This window comes from Saimiri boliviensis, chromosome 7, assembly GCF_048565385.1.
Source record: "Saimiri boliviensis isolate mSaiBol1 chromosome 7, mSaiBol1.pri, whole genome shotgun sequence".
NCBI classification, from domain to species: domain Eukaryota; kingdom Metazoa; phylum Chordata; class Mammalia; order Primates; family Cebidae; genus Saimiri; species Saimiri boliviensis.
Genome location: NC_133455.1, coordinates 117,940,690 through 117,954,341, shown reverse-complemented (window position 1 = coordinate 117,954,341; position 13,652 = coordinate 117,940,690). Strand labels below are relative to the sequence as shown.

Here is a 13,652-nt window from a genome sequence, read left to right as displayed (position 1 = left end):
ATCCAGGAGAATTCTGTCCTTCTGAGGAATATTAAACATATATAGCCAAGTCAGGACTCCTTGCTTTATTTCCTCCTATTCCCCATTCTCCACAGCTTCATTATTTGTGGTCTCTCAGCTTATTTTACATTTAAACTCAAATGAATACTGGCTTAAATACCAAAGGAACTCAGTAGTCACAAAGAAACTTGATATTTACAAAACTGCAATTCTGATTTATTTAAGTTCTTCATTAGTTAAAAAGCCACACTCACCTTGGAAGATTTAGAAAGTTATCCCAATGATTCTACTAGAAAATTTCCATTATCTGGAGTCTATTCTATTTATACATTGATTTAACAACTTTTAGCAATTTTTATAGAGTCCATGCTTCAAGTAGTAAGAACACATCAGAGAATAGCTAAAAAGTTTCCCACTACTGTTTTTATTTTAAAAGAATAATATTTTGGCAGTACTACTTTCTTAGTAAATCAAGAAAAAAAAAAATTTTAAGATTCTAAATTGGCTGGAAGCAGTGGCTCATGCCTGTAATACTAGTCCTTTGGGAGGCTGAGGCAGTAGGATCACTTGAAGCTGGGAGTTCAAGACCAGCCTGAACAACATAGCAAGAATCCCTTGTGTTTAAAAGACAGAAAAAAGACCCCAGAGTTTTAGTTCCCAAATTTTCTTGCCTGGGAAGCAATTAATCAAATATATATGTGGCTCCTAGTATATTTTGCTGGGTATTCTTTTCCAAGTAAAATTTTAACCTTCAATAAGATTCCACAATTGGGTGTAGATCTTGTTCTAGAAATGTGGATTAAGATAAAGGCCACATGTGGCTCCAAATAAATGCTTGTTTCAAAAAGTCTACTCAAATATATTAAAAATTATAAATTAACTGTTTATTTCTAAGAGCCAGCTAATATTTTGACTTACTTTCAGGTCAGTATGTGCTTAAAATGACAGAGAATAAGCCATTTTAAAAGCCTAAATCCACCCTATCAAATTTATGTAAACTCTAACCACCTCTCCCACATTTCCCTCAGAATGGTGCTTTAATAAACGACCTCATCTGGTTGTCTCAATCCCACATTCCCAAAATGAAGACAGCAAAGAACCTGGAGGATTAAATGTATGTATGAGGGAGCTTTTCAATTCTCTTCTGAAGGCGTATGTGTTCACCTGTAGTAAGAGTAGACTAAACTATAAGGCCAAGCCCATCATGTACGGCTGTGCCATTTGTGCAGTGTGCCAGGGGCATCGAGTAGGAACTGAAATCCAGTCCACACTTCCTTAGCCATGCCATGTACCTATAGGGCTAAATCCGCCCAGAGGAAACATCTTTTTCCAGTTTGCACAAAGGTGCCACAGAGGCCACTTCAGTACTCAACAAAGGATTACACAATTTGGCTTCCCATTTCCTCTCTGATCTAATCTCTTCACTTCATTCCAGCAACATTAGCTTCCTAGGTGTTCCTCTACCATGTCGGACATCTTCCGTTAAGACCTTTGGCATTTACTACTCCCTTTTGCTTGAGAGGTCTTTTCCCAGACATCCACATAGCTCATTTCCTCACTTCCTTCAGTTCTTGACATGTCGCTTTTTCAGTAAGAACTTCCCTAATCACCCTACTTAACACTGCAGTCCCTGCCACTATCACCCTTTCTTGCTCTTTAGCTTTCTTCATTATACTTATTGCCACCTAATCCCTGATATAATTTACTCAGTTTGTTATCTGTCCCATTGAATTTCACCCACTGCTGTATTTTCCAATGAAGTAATGTCCAGCATGTAATAGGTGTTCAATACTCATTACACTAATGTATAAAGAAACAAGCAACAGAGCCTAGTGCAGTGGCATGGGCTCCTAGTTCCAGCAACTAGGGAGACTGACATAGGACTGCTTGAGCCCAGGAGTTCAAGTCCAACCTGGGCAACACAGTAAAACCTGACCTCTTAAAAAGAGGGGAAAAAAAGCCAGAGAGAAGCAATGAGTGACATATACTTGTAGCTATGACTTTTAAAGTAAGAGAATAAAATTATTTGAGACAAGGGAAGGAAAAGAAATAAAAACTTATTTAGGACTTCCAATATGTTACATATCATACTAAATGTTATTTAATCCACAAAATTATTATCTCTACCTGATAGGTGAATGCACTAAGGATCAGAAAGGTTAGGCTGGTGCGGTGGCTCATGCCTGTAATCCCAGCACTTTGAGAGGCCGACGCAGGTAGATCACCTGAGGTCAGGAGTTTAAGACCAGCCTGACCAACATGGTGAAATCCCCTCTCCACTACAAATACAAAAGAATTAGCCAGGCACCCTGGTGCGTGCTTGTAATCCCAACTACTTAGGAGGTTGAGACAGGAGAATTGCCTGAACCTGGGAGATAGAGGTTGCAGTGAGCCAAGATCGTACCACTTTACTTCAGCCTGGGTGACCGAGTGAGACTCTCAAAAAAAAAAAAAAAAAAAAAAAAAAAGAAAAGAAAGAAAGAAAAAAAAAAGAAGGAAAGAAAAAGAAAAAAGAAAGATTAAATAATTTTTCCAAGGTCACAAAGCTGTTGGGTAAAACAGCATAGGGTTTTCCCAGATCTTGCCTTGCTTCTTCATTCATTTATTTAACAATAATTTCTTGAGTGTCTACCACATACTAAGTGTTATTCTAACGCATGTTAAGATACATCAACGAAGAAAACAGAAAAAAATTGTTGCTTCATGGAGTTTATATTCCAATAGACAAACAATAAGCAATAAATATAGTAAAGATGGGAGTTATCTAAATAATAGAGTGTATAAATTACATAACATATAAAAGGGTGAAAGTGCTAAGGGAAAAAGAAAAAGTACACATAAGGGGCACTGGCAATGCTGGATAGGATGGCAGCATAATTTTAATTTTAAATAGCACAGACCAGGTGTCACAATGATGGAAACAATTAAGCAAAGACTTAGAGGTGAGGGCTATCCGTGTAAATATATGCAAGAACACTCCAAGCTGAGGAAACAAGGAGTGTAACAAGCATGAGGTGGGGGTACCTAGCCTATCTAAAACCAGCAATCAGGTTATTGTGGCTGTCATGAAGAAAGCAAGGAAGACAAGAGTAAAATCTGAGGTTAGAGAAGAAAACTGAGTGGTGGGGCCTAAGAGTGAAGAGGGGTTATGAAATGTGGTGTGTAGGTCATTAGGACCCAGCAGGCCATTGTAAGAACTGGGTTTTTATTCTATGTGAAATAGGGAGCCATTGTAAGGTTTTTAAGCACAGAAACATGATCTGATTTACCTTTCATAACAGGACAAGGAGTAAATTACACAATGTTAGAAAAATTTTAAGGGCAAATGTTTTGTGTTAAACTCTTATAATATGCCTTGGAATCAAATACATCTTTATAAATATAAGTACTCATTATAAAAAAATAAGAAGCCTCTTGAAACACTGCTGATGTATCTCAGAAATGCAGCTAGCAGACAAGATATCAGGGACACTCAGCAGTAATTTCTCTAACCAACAAGCACGGGTGTAAGCAGCTAAGAGGTAAGAGGAAAAACAGGAGAAAATAGAGGCATGGAAGTAATCTCAAACAGTCGTTCTGTATTCTTTTACCTCCTTCCTCCATTATTACCTCATTTTCTCCTTCCATCCAAAGCCAACCTTCTCAAAAGAGATGTGACATATATAAATATGTCACTGTCCTTTCCTTTTTTCCATTCACGTTTTAATCTACGGCATTCTGCATCTCACCATTACTTCCCTGAAATTAGTCTCTTCAGGATTGCTAATAACCACCTTACCCAAAAAATCCAATGCATACTATTTTAGACCTCCCCTGACTCAACTTCACAGCATTCAACAGAGTTCATTTTTGAAACAACCTTATCTCTGTCTTCCATGCCTCTATTTTCTCCTGCTTTTCCTCTTACCTCTCTGGTTGCTACTGTTCAGTGTTCTTTGTGAACATCCCCTCCTCAACCAGAGCCGCACAGTCTACCAACTGCCTTCTTTTCTCTCCATCATGGGGAGTTATGGCCTGATGAGGGTTATGGCCCACAAGTCAAATCTGGCCTGCTGCCTGCTTCTGTAATAAAGTTTTACTAGAATTGAGCCACTTCAATTTTCAAAATGTACTGCCTAAGGCTGCTCTCACATTACCACGGTGAAAGCTGTGCAGACAGAGTTCAGCAGGTGTGACAGCCTAAACACCCACAAAGCCTAAGAAAGTTGCTGGCTCTTGCACTACACCTTCTCTTTAGGTAACCTCATTCATTTTAAATATATCCTGGCAATTCCAAACTTAGTATCTCCAACCACATGTCTCTTCTCTGATTATAGTCCATCACCTATGACACATAATACAGGTCACCCTTGCTTCCTTCCTTTCTTTCCCACATGGAACTCATTAATAACTTCTGCTTGTTCCAGCTTCAAAATATATCTTGAATCCATCAACTTCTCTTCATCAACAAACATGCTGCTGCCACCATTATTGTCCAGGTCTACCTGCATTATCACACTCGTCTAACTGACTTCCCTGATACTGGTTTTTATCCCCAGAAATTCAAATCATGTATCAACTTTAATCTTCACAACAACCCTACACAGCAGTTACTATTATTATTCCAATTTTACCAATGAGAAACAATTAAGCCTTAAAGAATTTATTGTGTAAAGCAAAAAGCTAACGTTTGGCAGAGATTCCAAAGTATAACCTCTTAATCACTCCACTATATGCTTGTGTTTTTTCTCTTTCACAACTGAAATTGGTATCAGAATAGACCAAATTTTTCCTATGGGATTTCTGACACATTCTCTCAAGCACAAAAGAAAGTCATGTAGATAGTTAATTATTTTGAATATCCTTAGCAGTTTGCTACTTCCACCATATCGACCTATACCCTACCTCTCCCATAATCTACTCTTCTCTGATTTGATCAACTTTTTTTTTTTTTTGAAACAGAGTTTCACTCTTGTTACCCAGGCTGGAGTGCAATGGCGCGATCTCGGCTCACCGCAACCTCCACCTCCTGGGTTCAGGCAATTCTCCTGCCTCAGCCTCCTGAGTAGCTGGGATTACAGGCACGTGCCACCATGCCCAGCTAATTTTTTTGTATTTTTAGTAGAGATGGGGTTTCACCATGTTGACCAGGATGGTCTCGATCTCTTGACCTTGTGATCCACCCACCTCGGCCTCCCAAAGTGCTGTGATTACAGGCTTGAGCCACGGCGCCCGGCCTATTTCTTAATCATATCTACCAATTTATTCTTGTCTATCCACCAATAAATGGGCCTTCAAATATATATTTAAGTTATAAGCCAGGTTTCCCCTAGCTGACAATGTTTTGTTACATACTAGTGTGTGTGTGTACTTGCCAGTATTTAAAAATCAGGAGATGAGGGAGTTACACACAAAAAAATCTAGATTCAAGACTGAATGAAAAGATCTGGTAACAGCTTCAATTAAATTGCAACTGTCTACTATGTTCATAGCATGTTCTCTTTAGTTTCCTAGCAACTATTACTTTATACTGGGTCACATGCTCTCATATGCATTTTCTGTATGGCCTGTTAAACATTTAAATTTTTTATGATTGTCCTACTCTATGCACTTCAAAGGACAGGTAAGTTGTGTTTTAGGATTCTCTGTTTTACTGTTGGTACTGCTCTTCCCTTCCTTTATAATAAATAAATATGATGCTTGACACTATGCAAACTTTACACTTAACATTTAAGATCCAAGGGTAAAAGACTTAATTTTTCCTTTCTTTAATGAAAGAGTCTTTCTATGTCACCCAGGCTGGAGTGCAGTGATGTGATCATGGCTCACTGCAGCCTCAATCTCCTGGGACCAAGTGATGCTCTCACCTCACCCTCCTGAGCAGGTGAGACTGCAGGTGTGCACCACCACCTTGGCTAATTTACTTTTTGTAGAGACAAGGTCTTGCTATATTGCCTTGGCTGGTCTTGAACTCCTGAGCTTACGCAACCCTCCCACCTTAACTTCCCAAAGTTTCAGGATTATGTACATAAGACAATGCACCAGCCTAAGACTTAATTTTTCTATAACATCAAATTGCTACCATCAAACAAGTAGTAAGTAACAAAAACTTGCATTCCCCTACCATTTAACTAAACAAATAACCCCTTCTGGATTTCCAAAATGTTTTACTTTAGAAAGAACATACACTAAAGTACTTTGGAAAGGTTGCTTTCTCTAATTCTAGCTTGCTTTGGAGGGAAATGCAGCTTACCACTACAAGTCTTGTTGTCAGCATTAAGAGAGTAGTGGGCAGGGCATCCACAAACAAAACCCCCAACTGGCACAGCCAAGCAGAGGTGGGAGCAGTGCCCATTGCTGGAAGCACATTCATTCCACCCTGACTGTCGAGAGGAGTGAAAGACGAGAATGTCCATCACATAATCCAAATGGCCCTGAATGACGGTGCGGTTTTGGCCACTGGTTTTGTTGGCACGCTCAATGCTGCGTCGGCTCCAGTCTGTCCAGTAGATATAATCTTGGTACTGAGTTAAGCCAAAAGGATGAGGCAAGTCATCTGCTATAACTTCACGGTTGAGTCCTGTTTTTGGAAAGGCAGTAGACAGGGAGAAGCAGTGTGATGAAACATGTGAGAATACAAGTGTCTTGTTGGAAAAAAAAAAAAAAATCTAACATAAAACATATTTGTAAGCAATTTAAAATAGAATAATGTATTTAAAAGCAATTCTAAAAACAGACCAGTTCTCTGAAATCAATCCATGTGCAGTCTTACCCCATACTTCAAACTTATATTCCTGCTATGAATCACTAGGTTTCCTAAAACTCTTGCAAGTGGTCTACTTTAAATGTGATTTTATTTTCTCTATGTAAGGGTCTATAGTCCATTTTTCCTTCTTGAACTATAGGGAAAAAGATGAAAATACACATATTTTACTGGTACAAAAAGTCCTTTCAGGGGTACCTAGGGAGTTATAAATTTCATTACAAGCCCGATAATAATGAAACTTTCACATAATAAAGAGATGAATCCAAGTACCTGGATCACTATTAATAATAAAAAACAGAACACAATTCCAAAACAGAAGAATAATGGACACATTCATATGAAGTTGTATTCAAAGTATCTAAACAATGATAAACAGCAGCCAAAAATTTTTACATGGAAAGAATATACTGTCTGTCTAAGTAAAAAGCAGTAAAGCTTACCAAGCATATTTGAAGATTCTATTAAGTTGGTGTCCAGATCTGTCCAATAAAGCCTCCTTTTAGCATAATCAATAGTCAGGCCATTTGCCCGCCCCACATTTGGAACTAAGGTAGTACGTTCACTTCCATCCATTGCAGCTCTGTCTATCTTAGGTTTTCCACCCCATTCGGTCCAATACATAAATCTAAATTCAAAATAATAGATATTTAACATTTCATTTTTTTTTTTAATTATCTGGGAGAAAGGTCATATTCATGCATAGTAACTAAATAAATTTAAAGAAAACATGGCAAATCAAGGAAATGGGTAAAACAAAATCATGGCTACAATGCTTTCAATTATTTTGGAACCCTAAACTAAGTATTTTTTTCCATATCCCAAAAAGGAAGTGAGTCAGCTTTCTTTAGTCTTTCCAATAAATTTGTTCCATCCAAACTTAGGAACTGGAAATAAACCAACAGTTTATTGCAGCACTGGCATTTATAAAACTAATATTCAAAAAAAACAGCAAAGGTTTAAATTAAAGCTCCCTCTGGTCTCAGACTCTTGTTCACTTCTGAGTAAAATAGTTTTATGTCTTTCTGAATATTAAATAATTTGAGTTTTCAATATGCTGAACTTACTTTTTGACTTGTATAATCAACTCTTCCTCAAAATAAGCTGCAGAAGTACATAAAAGGTAAGTATAAATACTAAGCCTTTAACTGAAATTAAAAGCAAAGCTCGAAAATGTATTTGGTCATACAGTCCAAGGGAGCATACTATATGGTAAGAACAACAAATCATCGCCTGATGTGTCCACTACTACTATAATCTCTGAAATTTTAGATTAATTATTTTGCTTTTATTTTCCTTTTTTGAGTTTTGCACTTTAATCTTAAAGCAATCCTACAGTACAGGCTTTTTTATAGATGAAGAGGCCAAAACAGTACAGGCTTTTTTTTACAGATGAAGAGGCCAAAACACTGCAAGAAATGTGAACGATTTATCTAATGTCTTCAAGCCAGTTACATTACAGAGCTAGAACTAGAAGCTAATCCTTGGCGAAACGCCCTTTCAAGTATGAGGTGCTAGTTTTTGAGACTCTTGAATACTGGAACTAAAAAAGCACTTCACGTGCCAGCTCTCATGAAATACCTGAGGATAGACATTCACTCATCAGCCTGTCAGCTGATGGCTGACTTGGTAACAATGTATGAACATGCTTTTCTGAAAACTGAAGGTATCCTGGCTTTCTATCCATTTCCACTTGTCAGCTGACAGGCATGTGCATACCACAAGAGCTAAAGAGAAACTACCGTGAGAAAATTTCATACTTGCCAACACCAACCAATACTAGAGTCTTTAGTCCTAACTATTAGATTTATCTGTCTGGCAGCAAATGTTAAGAGCAAAAATCACCACAATTTATGTCAGTGCAGAAAAGCTGTCTTTGATAACGGCCTTCTAACTAGATGAATTACTAGCCAATAATGGAATCAATGTGATTTCAGGGAAACTATTTTAAATTACAAATACAGAAAACGTATTTATACGTATACACTGTTGACTTTTTTTTTTTTTTAAGGTGGAGTCTTGCTTGTCGCCCAGGCTGGGGGGCAGTGGCACGATCTTGGTTCACTGCAACCTCTGCGTCCTGGGTTCAAGCAATTCTCCTGCCTCAGCCTCCCAAGCAGCTGGGACTACAGGCACATGCCACCACACCTGGTTAATTTTTTTGTATTTTTTTGTAGACAACGGGGTTTCATCATGTTGGGCAGGCTGGTCTCAAACTCCTGACCTTGTGATCCACCTGCTTCGGCCTCCCAAAGTGCTGGTATGAGCCACCATGCCCGGCCTGTTGACTTCTTTTAAAAGTGGAATGTTTCCTCAAATATCAGATTTCTTAACTGCTGGCTTTAAAAAATTTGCTGACTCTTTTAAGAATGAACACCCGCCCTTGAAAAACGTCATGTTGTAAACAGTTTAGTCTATCTTGTAATGCCAAAGCTACTGCCAGTTTATAATATGATCAAACTAAACTATCCATTTTGAATTAATAAACACTCCAAAATAAAGCTTTTTAAATGTAGTTTTTTCTTAGCTCATAATATTTGTTTCAGCGGGTTTACTTTAATAGGTTTAGAATCTAGCATGACTGGGTTTACTTTAATAGGTTTAGAATCTAGCATGACTTGCACTTCTGTGCAAGCAACTATAGATGGATAATACCTGTTGGTATACGTACCTAACATATCAATATATTCATCAGTAACATATGATTATTAATCCATTCCCCTTTCTTCATCTCAAGTTAATTATGACAAAAGTAAAATTAGCTAGTAATTATTTATTCAAATCAGCAAAATCTCGATTAATGATTTTTTTAAAAGTTCAGCTATCATTTAGTTGTCAGATTCCTAGTAAGTATTAAGACACTAAGATATCATCTATAACTATGCCACGTTCCCCAAAATGTATGTTGTAGTTGCAAAGAATGCACACATAAAGCTGTTTACCCTTCAGCAGGGTCCAATGCTAGAGCTCTGGGACTATCTAGGTCTTTCCACACCAAAACTTGTCGGTGCTGCCCATCCAACTTTGACACCTCAATTCGATTTGTTCCTGTGTCTGCCCAGTACAAGTTCTTCCCAAGCCAGTCTACTGCCATGCCTTCTGGATAATCCAAGCCGAATTCTACCACATGTTCCAGAGCACTGCCATTCATAAAGGCTCTGCTGATGGTCTGCAAAACACAACGAAAAACTAAGTCATACGGCGTAAGTTTAAACTCTATCCAGAAATAAGGTTTGGTTTGGTTTTTGTCAGGGGCAAGAGGATCCAGAAGGGCCAAGAGGCATAGTATTTCCTAATAAAATTCACGTAACTTGAAAGTACTGAAAAATCTGATGTCAATCTCTATGAAATGCAACTTCAAGTTTTATTGCCAATTCAGGGGAAATTTTTTAAATGCTAAAGAATCAAAAATTTGGTTCTAACAGCAGAATCACTTTTTAAATTTATCAGTAATCAAGTGGAAAGCTGTGACCACAATGCTATAGATCCTACCTAGTAGTCAATTTTCTAAAGGTGCTTAAGATATGCCAATCCATAATCCCTATCATATAAAATGAATGTAACCATTATCATACTACCATTATAGCTCTGAATCCCATAAAATTTTTAAAAATAATATTTCAAACTAATCATAGATACGTCTTATAAAGTACTATCCTAAGTACTTTGTGTCCATAGACTTTCTCATTTAATACAATAGCCCTGCAAGTATGGCATTATCCCTATTTTCTTTCTTCTTTTTTTTTTAGATGGAGTCTCACTCTGTCACACAGGCGAGACTGCAGTGTCATATCTTGGTTCACTGTAACTTCCACCTTCCAGGTTCAAGTGATCCTTGTGCCTCAGTCTCCTGAGTAGCTGGGATTACAGGCACACACCACCACACCCAGCTAAGTTTTGTATTTTTAGTAGAGACAGGATTTCGTCATGTTGGCGAGGCTGGTCTCTAACTCCTAACCTCAGGTGATCCTCCTGCCTCAGGCTACCAAAGTGCTGGGATTACAGGCATGAGCCACCACACCTGGCCACCTTCCTATTTTCAAGATGAGGAAATTTAGAAGATCAACTGATGCAAACCAAGACTGATTTCATTTATTCACTTAATAAATTTAACTGAACAGCATTAGAATCCAACTCTGACTCCAATACCCCACATTTTTGCATATTACAAAAAAGTTTACACAAGTTATCTGAAACAAGCCCTAAACAATCTGGAGGAAGAAAAGATTATTCTTCAGATTTATAGGTCTAGAGCTTCCTCTCTCTGACCATCCTGGTATTCTTTTCAGTAACTATTCTAGGAAGAAGAAAATAAAGAATAACTCATTATAGGCCTTTTCCGCCTCAGTCAGGCGCTAAAACTTTGTTTAAAATAAATCAAGACTTTTTGGGGCCGGGCGCGGTGGCTCACGCCTGTAATCCCAGCACTTTGGGAGGCCGAGGAGGGTGGATCACGAGGTCAAGAGATCGAGACCATCCTGGTCAACAAGGTGAAACCCCGTCTCTACTAAAAAAAATACAAAAAAAATTAGTTGGGCTTGGTGGCGCATGCCTGTAATCCCGGCTACTCGGGAGGCTGAGGCAGGAGAATTGCCTGAACCCAGGAGGCGGAGGTTGCGGTGAGCCGAGATCGCGCCATTGCACTCCAGCCTGGGTAACAAGAGCGAAACTCCGTCTCAAAAAAAAAAAAAAAAAAAAAAGACTTTTTGGTTAAAGTAAATCAATAGCTATTTTATGTGAATAACACATTTTCTTACTCAGCTACTTGCAGAAAATGTCATTCATCATTTTCAAATGGAAGAAAGTAGAGGAAGACTATGGCTTGCAGTTTAACAAACTCTGGCAAGGTATCTTGTTTTAAAAAGCATCTAATAAAATACTGAATGGGCCTTTCCCTTCACTTAAAAACTTATGGGTTTTGGCCTGGGCATGGTGGCTTATACCTGTAATCCCAGCACTTTAGGAGGCCAAGGTAGGTGGATTACAAGGTCAAGAGTTAGAGACAAGCCTGGCCAGTATGGTGAAACTCTGTCTCTACTAAAAATACAAAAATTAGCTGAGCGTGGTGGCACACGCCTGCTAGTCCCAGCTACTCAGGAAGGTGAGGCAGGAGAATCACTTGAACCTGGGAGGTAGAGGTTGCAGTGTGCCGATATCATGCTGCTGCTGCACTCCAGCCTGGGCAACAGAGCAAGACTCCGTCTCAAAAAAAAATAAACAAACAAACAAACAAACAAACAAAACACACACATCAAACAAAACCTTAAAGGTTTTTGGTGAACTCCGCCTGTCAAGCAATGAGGGAAGTAGGTCATGGCATGAAGATTCAGAAATTCTAGAAGTTCTCCCTTTTAGTCCCTAGATTTAGTATTACAATTCTTTTGCTAACCTTGAGTGATATATCAGTCCAGTAAATTCGGTTGTCTGTCACATCAAAATCCAAAGCAGAAGCTTCCTTGACACCAGTGAGTGGAATAGCCACATTATTATTGTTTGTTTCCAAAGAAATTCGTCTGATATCTGCTCTCCGTGAAAACAAAAGGAAAGCCTCTGGGACAATGCAGGTCTTCATGTCACTGATGAGTTCAAAACCAATAGGGCAAGCACAGCGAAGGCCCTGAGGTCTATAGAGGCAGAGATGACTACATCCCCCATTTTCCTCTGCGCAGGGGTTGGAACCTAAAAGATTAATTATAAAAGGGCGTAGAGGGACACACACATTGACACATTCAACATATTTTCACTTTTAAATTACTGAGTGTATAGTTCACAAATGCCTGTGATTATGTCTGCTCCCAATCTCGAGTTTCAATTCTAATGTCACAAACAAGCCATATACAGATTAACAGGGAGTAAAAGCATGGTGAAATATTTTCCTTTTATATCCATAGTAAGCTTTAAAATAAGGTACATTATTCATACAATCAGACCGAATTCTTTTGATGAAGGTATGCATGTGCCTGTGCATGTGGATTGAGCCCTTCAATTCAAACTGGGTAACTAGCGTAGTAAATCAACATTTAGGTCCCTTCTCAGTTTAAAAGAAAAAAAAGGAGGGGGGTTTCTAAATTGCCACAAAACATCAATAATTTACACTGCTGACTATCTCCATCTTTTTCCATTCCTGGTTTCCATTACTAAGAATGCTTTGGAGTTACTTACCAATCACGCGATGAACATTTGTGGCCTTTAGGCCCATGAGGTCAGGCAGCTGATCTATGATAACTTCCCTCTCTGCACTTCGTTTATGTACTCTTTCAATGCTACGCCTCTGCCAGTCAGTCCAGTAAACGTAGTCACCCAACAAAGTAAATCCAAATATGTGAGGAATTTTGTCTTCCACTAATACTCGTCTCCCGGTGCCATCAGTATTTATAACCTTCAGGTTTAAATTCAAAAGAGAAGAGGATGAAGTATGTATTTATTCTTCAAAAAATGACAAATCCAACTACCTGTTGTATAAAAATCCAAGAGTTATCTTGGTATTCCTATTACAATGCTTTCTCAAAATTACAACATGATTTCATAAAAATGATTTCAAATATTCCATATGAGCCTCTATTTGACCACTTCCTACCCACCTCCTCAAATTTCATATTTCTCTTCCTTCCAAAAATTCTGGCGCCTTTAGATTATGCAACTCTTCTATTAAATGACTGTGGCAAAATTAAAAATACAGTATCATCACCTAGAGTTTGTACATTTTCAAACTATAATAGTACCTTCACATACGTTATTTTATCATGTATTTTGTTTTATAACATATTTTATTTTATCCTGAGAGTTTGGCCTATGGAAACTGAGATTTATGTAAGGACATACAGCTTATAAACAGAGTTGATGTCTTTTTCAGGACTCTTTTCACTTAGCATGCTTTTTATTTTGCTGTTGTCAGCAACAGCAAAAAACA

The 13,652-nt window shown here is 38.2% G+C and overlaps 1 protein-coding gene across 4 annotated transcripts in view; it reads right to left on the bottom strand.

The window, feature by feature from the left end:
- LRP6 (LDL receptor related protein 6) overlaps positions 1-13,652 on the bottom strand; it is a 157,429-nt gene that overhangs the window by 37,912 nt on the left and 105,865 nt on the right. For all 4 annotated transcript variants that reach the window (XR_012518596.1, XM_003934520.4, XM_074403273.1 and 1 more), the window contains 5 exons: positions 12,905-13,121; positions 12,132-12,421; positions 9,685-9,911; positions 7,186-7,370; positions 6,233-6,559 (listed from right to left, as the gene is read on the bottom strand). Coding sequence is in view for 3 of the 4 variants with exons in the window: in XM_003934520.4 (XP_003934569.1) it covers positions 6,233-6,559; positions 7,186-7,370; positions 9,685-9,911; positions 12,132-12,421; positions 12,905-13,121 (1,246 nt within the window). In the remaining variant the exon portion in view is untranslated. The remainder of the gene's footprint in view (positions 1-6,232; positions 6,560-7,185; positions 7,371-9,684; positions 9,912-12,131; positions 12,422-12,904; positions 13,122-13,652) is intronic.